At 38.8% G+C, this 17,234-nt stretch overlaps 3 protein-coding genes across 3 annotated transcripts; 1 reads left to right on the top strand and 2 right to left on the bottom strand.

The window, feature by feature from the left end:
• Positions 1–910: 910 nt before the first annotated feature.
• On the bottom strand, positions 911–8,382 carry LOC121735853. Its single transcript, XM_042126821.1, has 5 exons — positions 8,310–8,382; positions 7,979–8,105; positions 3,057–3,303; positions 1,535–1,657; positions 911–1,124 (listed from the first exon to the last, which is right to left on the bottom strand). Exons 1-5 carry the CDS (start codon positions 8,371–8,373, stop codon positions 1,005–1,007), a joined length of 681 nt encoding a protein of 226 aa, XP_041982755.1. The 5' UTR covers positions 8,374–8,382; the 3' UTR covers positions 911–1,004.
• LOC121735862 lies at positions 5,079–7,147 on the top strand. Its single transcript, XM_042126833.1, has 2 exons — positions 5,079–5,178; positions 6,317–7,147. Exon 2 carries the CDS (start codon positions 6,401–6,403, stop codon positions 7,073–7,075), a length of 675 nt encoding a protein of 224 aa, XP_041982767.1. The 5' UTR covers positions 5,079–5,178; positions 6,317–6,400; the 3' UTR covers positions 7,076–7,147.
• Positions 8,383–11,469: 3,087 nt separating the features above from the next.
• Positions 11,470–16,417, bottom strand: LOC121735847. Its single transcript, XM_042126807.1, has 5 exons — positions 16,326–16,417; positions 15,838–15,961; positions 14,849–15,113; positions 13,510–13,629; positions 11,470–11,668 (listed from the first exon to the last, which is right to left on the bottom strand). Exons 1-5 carry the CDS (start codon positions 16,381–16,383, stop codon positions 11,537–11,539), a joined length of 699 nt encoding a protein of 232 aa, XP_041982741.1. The 5' UTR covers positions 16,384–16,417; the 3' UTR covers positions 11,470–11,536.
• Positions 16,418–17,234: the final 817 nt, after the last annotated feature.

Below are 17,234 nucleotides of genomic sequence, written 5' to 3'. Positions count from 1 at the left end.
ATATATTATTTATAAAAAAATATTGTTAGACTAATTCTGAAAAAATATTAAATGACTTATTATTATTGATTTGATTTGATTTAAGTACGTCTGTGTGTAAAAATTTGTTTACGTATACACTTACACAAGCATCTTTCTAAGAGATTCAATTGTCAACGTGCCAATTAGTGCCGACTGGACGTCAAACAGATAAAAAAATGGTTCTGCTGTCATGTATCATACGTCTCTTTTTACCATGTCTATTGTGACGCAGTGTTACTGATAGTGACATCTCGCTTGCTCAGGCCTTTGTTTCTATGGTTGAAACACAGCGGTTGAAAATTAGGAGCGACTACATTGTTCTGTTGCGTTGCGTTGTTGCAACGGAATTATAACATGAAAACGCAGCATAAATGTGAAACCCATTGCAGGTGAAACCGCACTCGAGTGACAAGAAAGTACGGTGCGACACTTCACTTCCATAGAACTGACGTTTTAAAAACGCGAATCTGACATTTTACAAACTTCAGTTCTATGGAAGTGTTGTATTCGGACAGGACAGGAGTTCGTCGTTCCGTAAAAATAATCAATGTGGTACCTATATTCATGGCATCGGTGTCGGCCGTAGAAACATAAAGCAAAATAATACATCGAATACGATAAGTTTTTTTGTCAGCCCCTTCTATGGGACCTCTTGTTTCCTTTTCATAAGAATAGTAAATTATTATTTGAGTTTCTTTTGATTTTTACACAATATGTAAGTTGTAACAAAGCAACGCGGCGAAGCAATGTCGCGTCATGTTGCTCTTAAGGCTCAACCACAAAACTGCACTGTGGCGTCGCATCGTAAATAATTTAGATGTTTTTGCGATACGACACCGCAACGCAGTGATGTGGCCTGGCCCTTATAGATATGAGTAGAAATTACGGGCACATAATATTTGTAAAATCTTCTAGATTCTGATAATGATTTGGACATAAAAACATCTTTAGATTTAGCCTTTAATAAAGTACATAACAGCCTTTTAGCAGTTGTTGTCGAAGCGTATCTCTGGGAATTCAATTTCTTGCGCCTTCCGCAGCACCACTTCTTGAATCTCGCGTCCCCATCGCGGGAATGAATCCGAACTTGAATAGGCGAAGTACTGAAACATTTAAGTATACTTCATGAGAACAAAGACTAAATTGTAGGTAAATAGTTCGCAGTGTGTTACAAACTTTTTAATAGAAGCACATTAATTAATTGAAGTCAAGAACTACTGGACCGATAAAAAAAAATCGTTCACCATTTATAGTCAGAAGATAGATTTCGACGTTTAGGGTGAAGCCAAACGGGCGTAATTTGTGAGTTGTGAGTCGCAGAATTTCTGCCGCGTAAATATCTTTTCATACAAACCATGACTCACAAAATTACGCTCGTGTGAATCAAACAGGACTTTTGTATGAAACTGAATGCTGCAGAATTTCTGCCAGCGGAAATTCTGCGACTCCAACTCACAAATTACGCTCGTTTGGCTTCACCCCTAAGGTTGAATATTCACTGTTGAATGCTCACCATTCTAGAAGCGATTTCTGTGAGGTTGCTGGCGGGGAGGAACTCCATGCGTGTGGAGGCGCCGCTGGCAGAGGCGCCCAATGAGGTTATTGTGGTCTCGTTCGTGAGAAGGTTACGTGTCAACTGAAAACGTTTCAATAGCAAATTAAATCAAATAATTTATTCAGAGATTCACAAAATCTTTTCTGAACGTCGAGACTATGGTGCCTACCACCGATTCGGGAACTAGCCCTGCGAGAAGAACCGGCGTAATAAACTTGCACGGGTCCATCTTTTACCAAAATAGCGGCTACATTAATTAGTAGCAGTAGAGTAGTGACTAGTGAGTTAGTTTCGCGGATTCTTCCCGATGAGTTAGCACTTAGCGCAACTAAGAAAAGCAGTTTTACAGTAATTGTCCGGGACGACATACATTGTGCGTACGTAGAAGATTCTCTAGTGACACGTATAAAAATAAAATCGACCAAGTGCGAGTCGGACTAGCGAAGGGTTCCGTACCATTATAGAGCAAAAATAGGCCGAAAATTGTGTTTTTTTGTGTGGAGGCGCCCCTTAAATTTTTATATTGAGTACTTTAATATTATTATTCGTTATTAAAGTACATTTAATTATAAGGTCTTTCTGAAAATTTTAAGTGCCAGTACTTATTGCCATTATTTTTAAAGCTTAGGCCAAACCTACGCTACCAGGCGACTGCGAAGCGGAGCGTCAAGTTGTAGTTGTTTTGTATACAAAAAACACATTTGACAACTTGACGCTCCGCTTCGCAGTCGCCTGGTCGCGTAGGTTTGGCCTAAGCTTATATACACGTTTGTTATTTATTTTATGAGCCCCCCTGAAATATTAATTTTATTTTCTTTTTCGTATTTGTCCTTATAGCTACAATAGATATACATTGTTAGTCCGGGTTCCGTAGAACTTTTTTTTAATTACTATCAAGCAAATTTTTTATGAGTAGCTTCATTTTATGAGACGAACAACATTTTTTTTGCGAAAAATCTTGAAAGTGGCAAGTTCTAACAGATATAGAAAGCATTTGATAATTTGATTTGATGGTTCTAAAATATGGATTGTTTTATTTGTAGGACAATGTTACTCTTAAACTATGTAACTATTAACCTACCAATAGTACCAATATACAAAAAAATCTGCTGGTTAGGGTTCCGTTTTAGGGTTCTGTAATCAACAAAACTTGGTTTTCACAAATAAAATTGTTGTTCGTCTCATAAAAATGAAGCTACTCACAAAAAATTAGCTTGGTAGTAATAAAAAAAATATTCTACGGAACCCGGATTATATGCACAATCTATGAAAATTTCAGAAGTCTAGTCTATAGCGGTTTTTGTGTTACAGCCTGGAGACAGACAAACATACGGACAGACGGACAGACATCGAAGTCTTAGTAATATGGTCCCGTTTTTACTCTTTGGGTACGGAATCCTAATATTGATATATCTATTGATAAATGAACTTAAAGGCTCATTAACCTCATAAGTCATAACCAATACAGAATAATACTCACGAAATAAGTCCAAGATACAATTCTATAAACGAAGACTCCTGTGACTCGTGTTAACTCATGCCCCTCGAAATCGATGGCCACATCAAAGCCCACTTTCATATTGTGGAAGTTTAAGTTTCCTCTTAAAGTAGCTGTTGATGTGCCGATGTTAGGTATGAAGTTGCTAATGTCTATGTTCTCAATTGAGACGAGGAACCCGTTGGTAAAGTTGACTGTGCCGACCACGTGCCAGTTGTAGAGTTCGATGCTGGAAAATGAAGTAAAGTTTTGAGGAAGACCTGAATTTCCGATACAGTAATTTAAAAGTTATGATATGGCTAAAAATCACATGATATCATGATATGGCTAATAAATTAGAAACAAAAAACTTTTTGAAAAAAAGCTTTTATTTAAATAGTCTAAAAAGAAGACAATAAACTCCTTAATAATTATTAAGTTATAATCCTCAATATATTATACAATTTGCATGATAATAAAAACTTGTCGCGAGACTTAACAATCTATCAGTACTTGATAAAATAAAAATATAATATCAATTTATTAGTTATTATATATATATATATATATATATATATATATATATATATATATATATATATATATATATATATATATATATATATATATATATATATATATATATATATATATATATATATATATATATATATTTCGCAGGCCACTGGCTAAAATAGCGGTTCAATCAAACAGCTAGCTCTTTGACTGAACAACGCCTTTCAATTACATGGCTATACGTCGTTGAGCCGACTTGTTGTCACGTGACGTCACGTAAAGTCACGACACGTAACGTCACGTCACGTCACGTCACATCATGTCACTCTCAATGAGCCTTTTTATTTGATACCCATATTGCAGAAGTGCTTTAAAATAACTATTCCCCTATCTCGGCTAAGCTGCCATATTGGATATAGAATGCCATTACATTAGTTTCCCAGTTACTCTCAGTAAGTCCTTGCATTTAGTACCCATATATTGCAGAAGTGCATTAAAAATAACTATTCCCGTATCTTGGATGAGCCGCCATATTGGATGTAGAATGACGTTACATTCGTTTTCGAGTTACTTCAATGTTTTCAATTCTTGGTATATTTCGAACTCGTCGCCTTTTTATATCCCACGTGACTTACCTACTTCTACTCATGTCTTTTTACGACTTGATCGAGTTCGTGGTGCCTTAGAACCTCCCTATGTTGGCCCTTACAAGGTCATAGAAAAAAGCCCAAGTTCTTCACCATAGACGTCCAGAACAAAAGAATAAACGTCTCTGTCGACAGGCTTAAACCAGCGTACATGGCAAGAGAAGCAGATGGGAAGGCAGTTCCACCTCACACTTCACACGCCTTTCCAACTTCTACCTTAACTACATTGCCAGCGGAGAAGAAGACACGAAGCGGACGCACCGTCAAATTTCCTGACTTCTATCGACCGTAGTCACGGTCTGGCCAGGGCCTCTATCATGAGCTCTTAAATCCATTCTCTTTACGTCCTTATACTGACTGTATAAGAACGTAAAGTGAATGGATTTAAGAGCTCATGATAGAGGCCCAGGGCCTCTATCATGAGCTCTTAAATCCATTCACTTTACGTCGTTATACAGTCAGATAAGGACGTAAAAAGAATGGATTTAAGAGCTCATGATAGAGGCCCAGGGGGAATATGTGGCGTGACATAAGTCAATCCGCCACGCTTGAAAAATCGCTCCGCTTATGGCTTGAACCGCGCCTCGGAACAAGTCGGCGTGTGTGTCGTAGGCGCTGCCGCACCGTCGCTCGCACGCCCCACTACACTCACTCCGCATCTAGCCCTCGCTTTAATTGCGCGCGTACATCTTGATTTTATATAATTTCACGTTCATTCACTCATATCATTCATTGTTATTATAGTATTTTCATTAAACACCATTTTCATTAATAGTGCATTTCTTTCATCTCATTATTAATTATTCAATCGCTTTCAGCAAAAATAGTTAGTGCATATTAATTAATGTGTGTAGCTGTGTTCATTGGAGTCCAGGGAGATAACCGGCTACGCCATACTGGTGACACCGACGAAGCCTAGAGAAGTAATCACCATTCACCGGCAAATAACACGTGGCATTTACTACGAACTAGGGTTGTTGAGGAAGTGATTATGAGGAAGAGGAGGAGGAAGAGGAATTGTCACGCGCAAATTTAGAGGATGCGGATGAGGAAGAGGATATTTTTTTGAGGAAGAGGATGCGGATGAGGTAGCGGATGAGGAAGCGGAAGAGGAAGTACGTCCATATAGTACAGCGTTTCCCAATGTGGGCGATTACGCCTCCTTGTGGGCGCTGAAGGTCTAAAGGGTGGGACTCAGAAAAAATGGCGGCATTTTGTAGAGGCTGGGGGGGCTAATATTAGCGACAAATTTGTGGCAAAAGCCCCTTAATTTAAATTAGGAAAAGAAAGTAGGTGAAACAATGGGGGCACTTAAACATATTTTGTTCTCAAAGTGGGCAGTAGACAAAAAAAGTCTGGGAACCCCTGAATCCTGATATGTTCATCTTATAATGCTATCAATACGGCTTACGACATATTCTCTGGTTCTCTTGTTTCTTCTAAAAAGTCTCTTGTGGGCATCTTCGGTTAGGGTAATGGCTGTGTCTTTTTTTTCCTTTTCTTTTTGTAACTGTATTTAATTTAGTATTTAGTTGACACAACTCTTTTATTTTGTTATGTGCATGTTGTGTTCACTTCCTAGAGAGATACATTCCCTAGTATTAGTCATTTTTATACTCTATTATTTATAACTGCATGTATTGTGAATTGTATCTTGTTTTGTGAACCAAATTAAAAAAAATATATAGCACTACACTTCGGTCTCATTTCGATTTTCGATAAAAGAAATCAAATTATTAGATTATTCGCACTGCGTGCGTTTCTGGGTAGTGTGTACACGCGTAAACAAAACAACGCTTGCTATATTATGTCAATAAAATTAAAACAAACAAGCAAGGAACAGCGCGGGTGGCGAGAGGGTAGGTCTCGCTCGCCCGTTCGGTCCGGCATCGCGCTCTGGCGTGTGCGTTGCCATGATTAGATACGCGACGCGCATGCGCAGTGAAATTCCTCATAAATTCCTCCTAAATTTTGAGGAAGCGGTAGCGGAAGAGGATTTTTGTATTTTTATTTATGAGGATGCGGTAACGGTTGAGGAACCCAAATTATTGCGGAACTTCCTTATTATGAGGAAGAGGAAGAGGAATCCTCAGCAACCCTACTACGAACATAAAAACTGTCAAGGCGTTATCTAAGGCGGTGGTCCAAGTGAAACGCGGTAAGCGATTTTTATTTAATTCAATAATGTCTGTCGGAAATGCGCCTGTGGAGGACGAAAATTTTAACGACGCTCAGGGTCCCGATGTTGGTGGCGAAGTTTTAAGAGTCGGTATAAGGCTAACACCATTCTGGCCCGAGGAGCCTGCACTTTGGTTAACTCAAGTGGAAAGCCAATTTGTTTTATCTAGAATCACGAGCGATGAGACGAAATTTTATTACCTGATATCGCAATTGGACCACCAATATGCCACAGAAGTAAAAGATATAATTATGAATCCACCTGCAACTGACAAATATTCCAAACTTAAAACAGAACTCATCAAGCGATTATCAGCTTCGGCGGAAAAGCGCATCAAGCAGTTCGTCATGCACGAAGAAATTGGCGACAGGAAGCCGTCACAGTTCCTCCGTTACTTAGAAGGACTAGCAGGCCCATCTGTGACAAAGGAATTTCTAGCAAACGTTTGGTCACAGAGGCTACCACAATCAATCCAAACTGTAATTGCTTCTCAGGTAAAGTTACCTTTAGATCAACTTGCGGAGTTGGCTGATAAAATTTATGATATTGCCCCGCCTGTGCCACAGGTGTCCAGTACCTCTACGGCAGCACTAGCGCCATCTTACGAAAGCTTGGCGAAGCAGGTATGTGAACTTACCCGGCAGGTACCAAAGCTGCACGCCTGGATAACGGTAATATGAATAATAATAATCGTTCACGTTCGCGCTCTCGCAGGTTTAGTAGGTCGCGCAGCCGATCCTGACCCAGCATACCACCTCGCTCGGTCGGAAGATCATTGGTGACCCTCGACAGAAGACGCCTCCTTCATCATCATAACCTCGCACCGCGCCTGCCAGCATCGCCTCATCGGGTACATCGTCCACTAGCCGCAATGTACCGCGGCCTCGGCCTGATCGAGCATAACACCTCGCTCGGTCGGAAGATCTTCCTTTGTAGCGGCCACGCAATATCCCACAAGCCTTTCATATGATACCCATATTGCAGAAGTGCATTAAAAATAACTATTCCCCTATCTTGGATGAGCCGCCATGTTGGATGTAGAATGAAATTACATTCGTTTTCGAGTTACTCTCAAAAAGCCCTTTCATTTAATATCCATATTGTAGGACTGCATAAAAAATAATTATTTCGCCATCTTGGATGGTCGGCCATATTGGATTTAGAGTGATGTCACATACCATATCGTGCATTGTCATCCAAACTAAACGCGTATGCAAAATTTCAGCTCAATCGGTTAAATATATCTACTTTAAAATTGAGTTCCAAAATTCCACCGTAACATACATACTTACAAACATACAGAGCAAGTTAAAATATATAATATAATATAAAAGCTTTTAAAATAATAATAATAATAATAAAAATTATACCGTAACCATATTAGTTTTAGGCATTCAATGTTATTTAATAGACGTTGCCCTAGACCTAAACGGTATTCTGTGGGTATTGTACCATTGTATAAAATTCTGTGCCATTCTTGCTGTTCCTACGAAAGTTAACGCAATGCAGTGTGCTACCAGAGAAAATTCAAAGACTTAACCCAACCAAATTGCATAAATCAATAATAAATAATCCTAACTTACTCAACCGGTGTAGTAAGATCATCCATCTTGAAGTTACTCCACCTCACTTCGTTCTCCAGTTCTGTGACCGTCTCCTGCATGACTTGTGCGTAGTATCCCTGAGGGTTCACCATGCAGGCCCTGCTGCCTAGAAGTAGCAATTTCAGAAGAGTAGAAGAAGTAGCATTTTAGTAAACGTTTTAGTTATTACTCTTAAAACATAAGGTTCGAGCATACATAATGTACAACTTCTCATAAGTCTGTATAATCAAAATATTAAATTATCTTTTACAAAGAAACTCTTCAATGCATTCGTGGATATTACTTTTACAATCGACAAATAAATACATACCCCAGTTTTCTTGGCACATCACAGTAGAACATAAGACGCTAAAAAATATGCATATTTTTAACATTTTTGTGTCCGCAAAGAAAATGATTGTAATAAATAATTTAAAAAATATTCGTTTCTTATGTACAGTTTTAATTGAGTTATCTACAATTATTAAATACAATATTATAAAATGTGCAGGTGATTTCGCCTATCACCATAATAATGGATCTTATCAAATAATAAGATTTCTGTGGATATTTGATAAGAAACAGTAGAAAGTCAAGATTATGAAATATTCATATTGCATGTACCTAGGTAACACTGAAAATGTTTAGAAAATGAAAAACGGCTTAATGTAGAAAGTTGCCAATGCTTTTATTGTTTTTAGAAGTATTCTCCGTTCCTCTCTACACATCGTCACATTCGATGGAATCACCGAAAAAAGCAGTGGGCCCAATCTTCCTTAGGGGTCTCTTCTGTGGTATTTTCGTACGCTTTCATCGCATCTTCAGGGCTCGTAAAGCAAGTACCTCGAATTTTATGTTTATTTCTTGGAAATAAATTAAAGCCGCAGGGCGCCAGGCCAGGACTATATGGCGTATGACTCAATATCTCAACACGTGCCATAGTCAAATATTCAACAGTCCGTCTCGCGGAGTGCGCTGAAGCATTGTTGTGGTGAAGGAGTGTCCTGCTTCGAGGGCGCTGCTGTCGAAATATTTCCAAGACGACAGGCACACAGCGATTGACATACCATTCTGCAGTAACTGTCCTTTCATCTTCTAGCACAACTGTCGCAAAATGACATTTCCGACCAAATAATGAGGCAATCATCTTTTTGCCTTGACTTCTTCCTTTCTTTAGCTTAGTTGGCCAAACCTCGAAAGGAAACCCCCCTTGAGCTGATTGTCTTTTGGTTTCGGGTTCGAAGCAATAAATCCAGCTTTCATCACCTGTGAGGTTGTCAAATACGGCATTTGAGTCACCGCCGTTGAACTTATCTAACATTTGGCGACACCAGTCCATGCGAAGGCGTTTCTGGTCGTCGATTAAAGTATGGGGAATGCATCTGGTACAAAGCTTCCTGACGCCTAAATGTTCATGTAATATTTGTTGAACTTGATTCATAGCAATGCCTAGGCTTGCCCGTATCTGCTGGTAGGTCACTCTTTTATCTCCCTCTATCATGCGTCGCACAACACTAATGTTAACTTCAGTAGTCGCTGTTAAAGGACGTCCCTCACGCGGATCATCAGTGAGATTGCTACGTCCACGTTTAAACTCGTTAAACCAATTGTAAATAGTGACACGAGATGGGGCTTCATTATGAAATGGTAATAGCAGCCTATCAAAGCTTTGTTATTAAGTAAGTCCACAACGAAAGTCATAAAAAATCATTAACTGAACATTTTCTCGCGTTAAGTTCATTTTCACGTGTAACAAGAGTTTTAGATTTGCCGCCAATTCACCAAAACAAATGACAAATAAATGTAATATACCAGATTATGTTACCAAAGAGTTCTAAAATTGTAATTTAAAAAAAGTTTTCATTAGTAATGTTTCTAACTAGCTAGTTCTAAACACTTTCAGTGTGACCCACGTAAAGTATAATGAGTTATGATATAAAATATTATGTATAATCTATACTATATACAGGGTGTAACAAAAATAAGTGATAATACTTTAGGCTGTGTACGTGTTCCTTGTAGAGAGTTCACTGTGAAAGTAGCAGCGCTGAAAGGCCAAAAAATTTTTTCACTTTTGTATGGGGAAACTCGTGACGCTCGGGCCCTTGCCCATATAAAAGTGAAAAAAAATTTCGTCCTTAAGAGCTGCTACTTTCACAGTGAACTCTCTACAAGGAACACGTACACATCCTAAAGTATTATCACTTATTTTTGTTACACACTGTATACTATATCTATACTTTTAATGTAATATTATAATTGGGAAGAGTTTGTTTGTTTGTTTGAACGCGCTAATCTCAGGAACTACTGGTCTGATTTAAAAAATTCTTTCAGTGTTAGATAGCCCATTTATCGAGAAAGGCTATAAGCAATATTTAATCACGCTAATACTAATAGGAGCGAAGAAATAGAGGAAAGTGTGGAAAAAAACGGGGGGAAATTATTTGAAAGGGCTTATTTGAATGTACTAATCTCAGAAACTACTGGTTCGATTTGAAAAATTCTTTCAGGATTAGATAGCCTATTTATTGAGAAAGGCTACAGGCTATATCTTATAGCGCTAAAACTAATAGAAGCGAAGAAATAGAGGAAAGTGTGAAAAAAACGGGAGAAATTATTTGAAATGGCTTAATTGAACGCGCTAATCTCAGGAACTTACAGGTCCGTTTTGAAAAATTCTTTCAGTGCTAGACAGCCTACTTATCGAGAAAGGCTATAGGCTATATTTCATATCGCTAAGGCTAATAAAAGCGAAGGAATAGAGGAAAGTGTGGAAAAAACGGGGGAAATTATTTGAAAGGGCTTATTTGAATGTACTGGAGCAATTTTTATGTTATTTGGCACACATGAAGAATAGACCACGTGAAAGGACATAGGTTCCTTTTTTTGCGGAAAAATGTACGGTTCCCGTGACATTCCTAAATTACGCGGGTGAAGCCGCGCGGCACATCGTACATATAGTATTATAATAATCGGCCTAATGCGAGTCTGATTCGCGCACGACGGGTTCCGTACAGTTATAGAGGAAAAATAGGCCAAAAATGGTGCCCCCTTAATTTTTTAGTTTATTTTAATATTAAGTAAGTATTATTAATTATAGTTCACATCTAATGAAGGCTTTTGTGAAAATTTCAAGACTCTACTTGTTGCCATTATTGATATCGAGCAAAAAATAGAAAAAAAAAATAAGTTTTTTGTATGGGAGCTTCCTTAAATATTTAATTTGTTTTATTTTTAGTATTTGTTGTCATATCGGCAATAAATATATACAATCTGTGAAAATTTCAGAAGTCTAGCAGTAGCGGACCTTGAGATACAGCCTCTGTCTCCAGACAGACAGACATCGAAGTCTCAGTAATAGTGTCCCGTTTTAACCCTTTAGGTACGAAACCCTAAAAAGCCAAAAACGGCTATACACTTTGTTAATATTTTTACTATTATGTAACATTTTAGATACGGTCTACTCCATAGTCTACAGAATAAAGGAAGGATTGGGATTTTATCTCGATTTTATTGATCAACATAGAAACAATAGCAAAGTCAACACAATGATTCATTTTAAGCAACAACGGCACAGTTGTAACATATGGTCGGGAAAGCCAGCTCGTGTCTCGCGATGTCCTGAGCGATGGGCGCGAAGACGTGGTCACTCCACTCCGTCACGGAGTCCGCTATACTGTTCCACGTGAACTGAAAGAAAGAGATAATCCATACTTCTTATATATAAAATTCTCGTGTCACAATGTTAGGCCGCGTACTCCTCCGAAACGGCTTTACTGATTTAAACCAAATTTTATATGCATATTCAGTGGGTCTGAGAATCGGCTACTAGGTACTTTTTATATTGATAAGTGCATTTGTTGAATTAATAATAACAAATTATTACAACTCGAGACTGACGGCGACCATTGTTTGGGCGACGGGATAGCGATGGATGTTGCCATGGTGACATATTTATTTAGTCACTTCAATAAAATAATATGGGCAAAATCAATGATGTTTTTTATAATAAAATATCACTGGGCTATGAAATATGCTGGAATACTTTAGATGGCAAAACAACGTTTGCCGGTACAGCTAGTAATATTATAAATGCAAAAGTGTGTCTCTCTGTTACCACTTCACGCCCAAACCGCTGAACCGATTTTGCTGAAATTTGGCATGGAAATACTTTGAGTCCCGGGAAAGGACATAAGATACTTTTTGTCCCGAAAAAATGTACGGTTCCTGCGTGATAAACGAATTTTAGCGCAACGGAGTTGCGGTCATCATCTAGTTTTGAATATAGTTAATGGAATCAGGCGTTACTTCGCAGCAATCCATTACTTAAAATTTAGTTTGTTATTATTTTTATCAATATTCCGCGAAATAAACTTCCACCTTTAAGTAAATGAGTGAGTGTACGCATAGGCATGCGTACAGCACCTCCCTCCTCCCACACTGCCTATGCGTACACTCGCATGCAAGAACCTGCAAACACCACCACCACACAAGCAATAATGTTGGCAAATCCGTGCAAGGCCCCTCACCACCACGCAGGTTGAAAACCTCGACGCGCGTTTCGCCCCAACACCGGAGCATCCTCAGGATGTGGACTCTACGAACAACGTAGAGTCCGCACAGGCAGTGTGGGCGGAGGGAGGTGCTGTACGTATGCCTATGCATACACTCACTCATTTACTTAAAGTTGGAAGTTTATTTCGCGGAACATTGCTAAAAATAATAACAAACTAAATGTTTAGTTTTGAATAAGCTACATAACATGTAGAGCTCTTTCTACAGAACCCCTGGCCCCCAAAGCTACGAGCTACGGCGTAGACGCTGCAGGCCGTAGCTAAGCGCGTAGCTTCGGGCTACTAATACCATTTACGTATCGCTGTGAAAGTGGGAGCGCTGAAAGAGTAACTTTTTTTGGATGGAAAAGTTCATGATACAAATCCAAAAAAAATATGCTTTTTAAGCGCTGCCACTTTCACAGTGAACTTGCTATAAGGGACACTAAAGTATGATCACTACGTTTTGTTAAGCCTTGTATTATGTAAATGCGATTTTCAAACCTCAATAAAATTAATAATATATTGCCGCAAAAATGTTTTTAATATACTTAATTTCCAACTATCAACACGACGACAAATATAAACAAGAGTCCTTTTCAACGAGTTAGGTTCATAAACTGAGGACCTCTGTGGCTCAGTTGGTGGGCTGTCGGTTGCTCAAGCCGGGGGTCGCGGGCTTGTCAAGCCGGGGGTCGCGGGCTTGAATCCCGCCGACGGAACAAAAAGTTTTCAAAGTTTCTGGGTCATGGATGTGTATTAAATGTGTATCATATAATGAAAATCTTAAATATATATTATGTTTAGTATAAAAGTATTAAATATATTTCCGTTGTCTGGTACCTGTAACACAAGTCCTTCTTCAGGTACTTAGCACGGGGCCAGACTAACGTGGTGTGAATCGTCCATAGATATTATTATTATAAAGACCATAAATCATCCAATAAAATATCATGTTCATGTATCTCGAATACTCACGAAGTAAGGGATGGTTCTCGATATGTGGTTGTAGGGCAGCATCTGGAGGCGGTTGTTGTGCGAGATGGCGGTCGCCACCACCCGCGCTGTTATCTCGCCAGTGTACAGGTTCTTCGGTATCTACAATGTTATTCATTATTAAAATTAAGTATATAATAATAATATCTCCCACACCGGTTTCGGTGACGGTGGCCGGTTTCATTGAAACCAGGCCAGCTACGCAGAAGTAATTTTATAGTGCCCAAGTGTGTGCACAGTACACAAGAGCACTCTCTATTTCTTTACTCTCATAACCCAGTGGGAAGGAAGACCGACACGACCGGCGAGAGATCAGGCGCAGGACCGACTTTTTACATGCCCATCCGACGCATGGATCATCTTACTTGTCAGACAATCAGGTGATCAGCCTGCATTGTCCTAACCAAACTTGGAAATAACATGTTTCCAACACGGGAATCGAACCCACGACCTCCGAGTCAAGAGCCGCGCTCTATATCACTAGACCACGGAGTCGTTACAATTTATTTAATATTATGATACTTTTGAACAATTTGTATGATCGAGCTACAAGCTACGTCGATGATACAAATTCTTCACAATACAATAATTGTGGGCATGGGTTCCATACAAAAAAACCTCTTATAAAGCTATCGCAGGCTTTGAGTGCAGCGACCGAATCGAGGAATTCCGTAACGAAAACAAACCTAACATCCCCCACTCCAACCGGCACATCATGCCTTGTTAAACGTTTCAGTTCTGTAGACTTCGGCACGATGTTGGTGTGCTATGCAAAGCAAAGTAAGTTCTCGAGTGCCACGAGTATTTTTTAAAAATATGTTCATATGTTCAGGTTCATTTTTCTCATTGAAAACTTTTCAGGAATTATTATGTTAATGTTTTCCTGCAGTCGAACTTAAACACGACAAGCTGTTTAGACTCTTAAGAAGAGCCTACCCTTCCTTTCGCAATCGGGTAAAAACCCACGTTTAGACGTGGGAGAGCCACGCTTCGGCATGAATGGGCCGGTTCGATCGGAGAAATCCACGCGCTCACAGAAAACCGGCGTGAAACAGCGCTTGCGCTGTGTTTCGCCGAGTGAGTAAGTTTACCGGAGACCCAATCCCGTACCCTTTTCCCTTCCCTACCCTCCCCAATTCCCTTCCCTACCCTCCCCTATTCCCTTCCCTACCCTCCCCTATTACCCTATTCCCTCTTAAAAGGCCGGCAACGCACCTGCAGCTCTTCTGATGCTGCGAGTGTCCATGGACGACGGAAGTTGCTTTCCATCAGGTGACCTGTTTGCTCGTTTGCCCCCTTATTTCATAAAAAAAACACATACCAAGAACTGAATCTGTATCGTCGGGTACAGGATGACTCCAGTGAAATAGTGGTCCTCCTCATTGACTCTGGCGGTGACGTCGAAGCCGATCAGCACGTTGTTCATCGTCATGGTGGCCTGGGGCTGCGCTGACGTGGTGTTCTCGCCGATGGTCATCCACATCTGCTGGATGGTGTGTTCGACGATGGCCATGCTTTGGACGGATACCACGAACCCATTCTTGAAGTCCAAGTGACCGGTGTATTGAACGCCGAAGATGGATTCACTGAAAATTATTGTTTAACGGGCGACTAAAGCAAAATCTTATAATAATTTTTGTACTGTTTATTTTTTTAAATATAGATATAGGTACTACATTATATTCGCGAGGGTCTGTACTAGCGAAAACACGATATCTAAAAATTTTCTCGACAGAAAAAAATCACAAAGATCCATCTAATTTCTTCTGTTTCACCTGGCATATGAAATATGGGTGTGAGTGTGAAGAGAGAGGGGCGATGTTTGATTATTGCTTTATTCGCTCTATTATGTTAAAGCAACCGCGCTCGAGACAAAAACTTCAGCTATATTCGATATAAATCGAGACTAGAATACTATGCGGTCCGAAATAATACGGGAAATCTATTTATATTTTATCCGACTTTTAGGACCAACTGCACCAGTCTGGTTAAAAGTCAATCGTAGACAAAGAATATCACCTTACCACCAATACCTATGTATTTTAGAGAAATAATAGGTGATTGGACTGACTAGCAGTAAAGGCCCGTCAGTCCAACGGCCCACCACTTTTTCTTAGGATCAATTAAGACCGCAACGCGATGCGTAATGCATTTCGAAATTTGTATGGATTTGACAGAGTCCAACTGCGTGAGACGACTTGCAAATCGGTCAATTCAATACTTTAGAAATGCATTTACGCGTCGCGTTGCGGCCTGACTTGACCCTTATTCGTTCAGCGCCCCCAGTAGCAGCAAGATGCAGCAACGTACTTCATGTCCACAGCAATGTCGTGTATCTTGAGGTTGGACCAGCCGGCCTCCTCCACGCGGTTCATAGTCTTCTGTATCAGAGAGATCAGGTAGCTTCTATGGTCCACGAGACGAACATTTCTCACTATAATAAGAATAAAATTGCTATAACTGTCTATAACCTTATAAATATACGGAAGTCTATCTATTTGTAATCTTTCAAGGGTTTTAGGAATGTTTCTTTCCTGGGAGATCTTACAGCTATTTTATTATTAGCTTTAATAATGTTCTACAAACTATTTATAATATATTTTATAAGATGTAAAGCTTACGAGTACAATTGAATTCATATTAAATTTATCGTTGGAATCGAATTTCAGACAGACAGAGTTAAGTATATTACACGTTTGAACCGACTCTTAGCCCTACCAGAGTCCAGACTACCAAGCGGCAGATTTCAAAACCTTCCAAATACGAGTAAAACATATTCAAGAAAAAATTGCACTAACCAGTCAAACAAACCGAAAACAGGCATGATATAAAGTTAATCAAAAACACTAGCTTCATGGTTATATTTTCTGCAAAGACTAATTTACATACATAATAATTCACACACAATATACAAAGGACTTGAAATTGCAACAACAGTTATCATAAATTATAATCACAAATGAATTGTTGATAAAATAATTATCAATAATAAGATAAAGGAGATTTGCTAATTATCGTGCATTTTAACTTGTCAATGCTAAGGACTTAAATATTCTTAGACGTTGATGCATAAGGCAAAATAATAAATACAGATACTTTTATGAGTCCCTTAGAAATAAGGAAGAGCGAAAAGGTAAAGCAAGAAGTGAGTAAAGGGTAAAAGGAAAAAAAATATTTATGACTAAAATAAAACTATTATGGCCTGTTTCACCACTTCCTGATAAGTGCCGGATAGCCCCATCATTTAACTTGACAGATAGAGTATGGAGAATCTGTCAAAAAAGTAGTGGATAGCCTATCCGGCACTTTATCAGAAAGTGGTGGAACAGGCCCAGGGTCGCCTATTGAGTTGAGTTGATAAAATAAATAAAACTACCTTTTTCTTTCTTCTTTTAATATGTAGTTCTTTGTTTTAAAACTTAATAATATAATTAATAATCATTGATTCAATAAGTACATTTACATATTATTATAACAATTGGTGGCATATGTACATAATAATCGGAAACATCCATTACATACGTCATACACAACATCACATCTAAATTAATGGTAATCTTACATTACGGACAGTAAGTTGAGCACTCTTATAATAATTACACTTCGTTTTTTAATTAATATCACGTTCATTAAATCTTTACGTGCCAATGTACCTATATTTACCCACCTATATTTTGTTAATTATTTTATAATGAATTCAGATACAT

This window comes from Aricia agestis, chromosome 2 (assembly GCF_905147365.1).
Source record: "Aricia agestis chromosome 2, ilAriAges1.1, whole genome shotgun sequence".
Taxonomy (NCBI): domain Eukaryota; kingdom Metazoa; phylum Arthropoda; class Insecta; order Lepidoptera; family Lycaenidae; genus Aricia; species Aricia agestis.
The sequence above is the reverse complement of the archived record's forward strand: the minus strand, read 5'-3'. Positions and strand labels throughout refer to the sequence as shown.

What these genes read in the sequence shown, in the direction of transcription:
- LOC121735847 (XM_042126807.1), bottom strand. Translation starts at nt 16,383, where the DNA reads ATGAAGCTAGTGTTTTTGATTAACTTTATATCATGCCTGTTTTCGGTT. An exon ending in GTTTTCGGTTTGTTTGACTG is followed by an intron (nt 15,962 to 16,325) that starts GTTAGTGCAATT and finishes TTCTTATTATAG; the next exon opens with TGAGAAATGTTCGTCTCGTG. An exon ending in GACATTGCTGTGGACATGAA is followed by an intron (nt 15,114 to 15,837) that starts GTACGTTGCTGC and finishes AATAATTTTCAG; the next exon opens with TGAATCCATCTTCGGCGTTC.
- LOC121735853 (XM_042126821.1), bottom strand. Translation starts at nt 8,373, where the DNA reads ATGTTAAAAATATGCATATTTTTTAGCGTCTTATGTTCTACTGTGATG. An exon ending in GATGTGCCAAGAAAACTGGG is followed by an intron (nt 8,106 to 8,309) that starts GTATGTATTTAT and finishes TGCTACTTCTAG; the next exon opens with GCAGCAGGGCCTGCATGGTG. An exon ending in GATCTTACTACACCGGTTGA is followed by an intron (nt 3,304 to 7,978) that starts GTAAGTTAGGAT and finishes TTCATTTTCCAG; the next exon opens with CATCGAACTCTACAACTGGC.
- LOC121735862 (XM_042126833.1), top strand. Translation starts at nt 6,401, where the DNA reads ATGTCTGTCGGAAATGCGCCTGTGGAGGACGAAAATTTTAACGACGCT.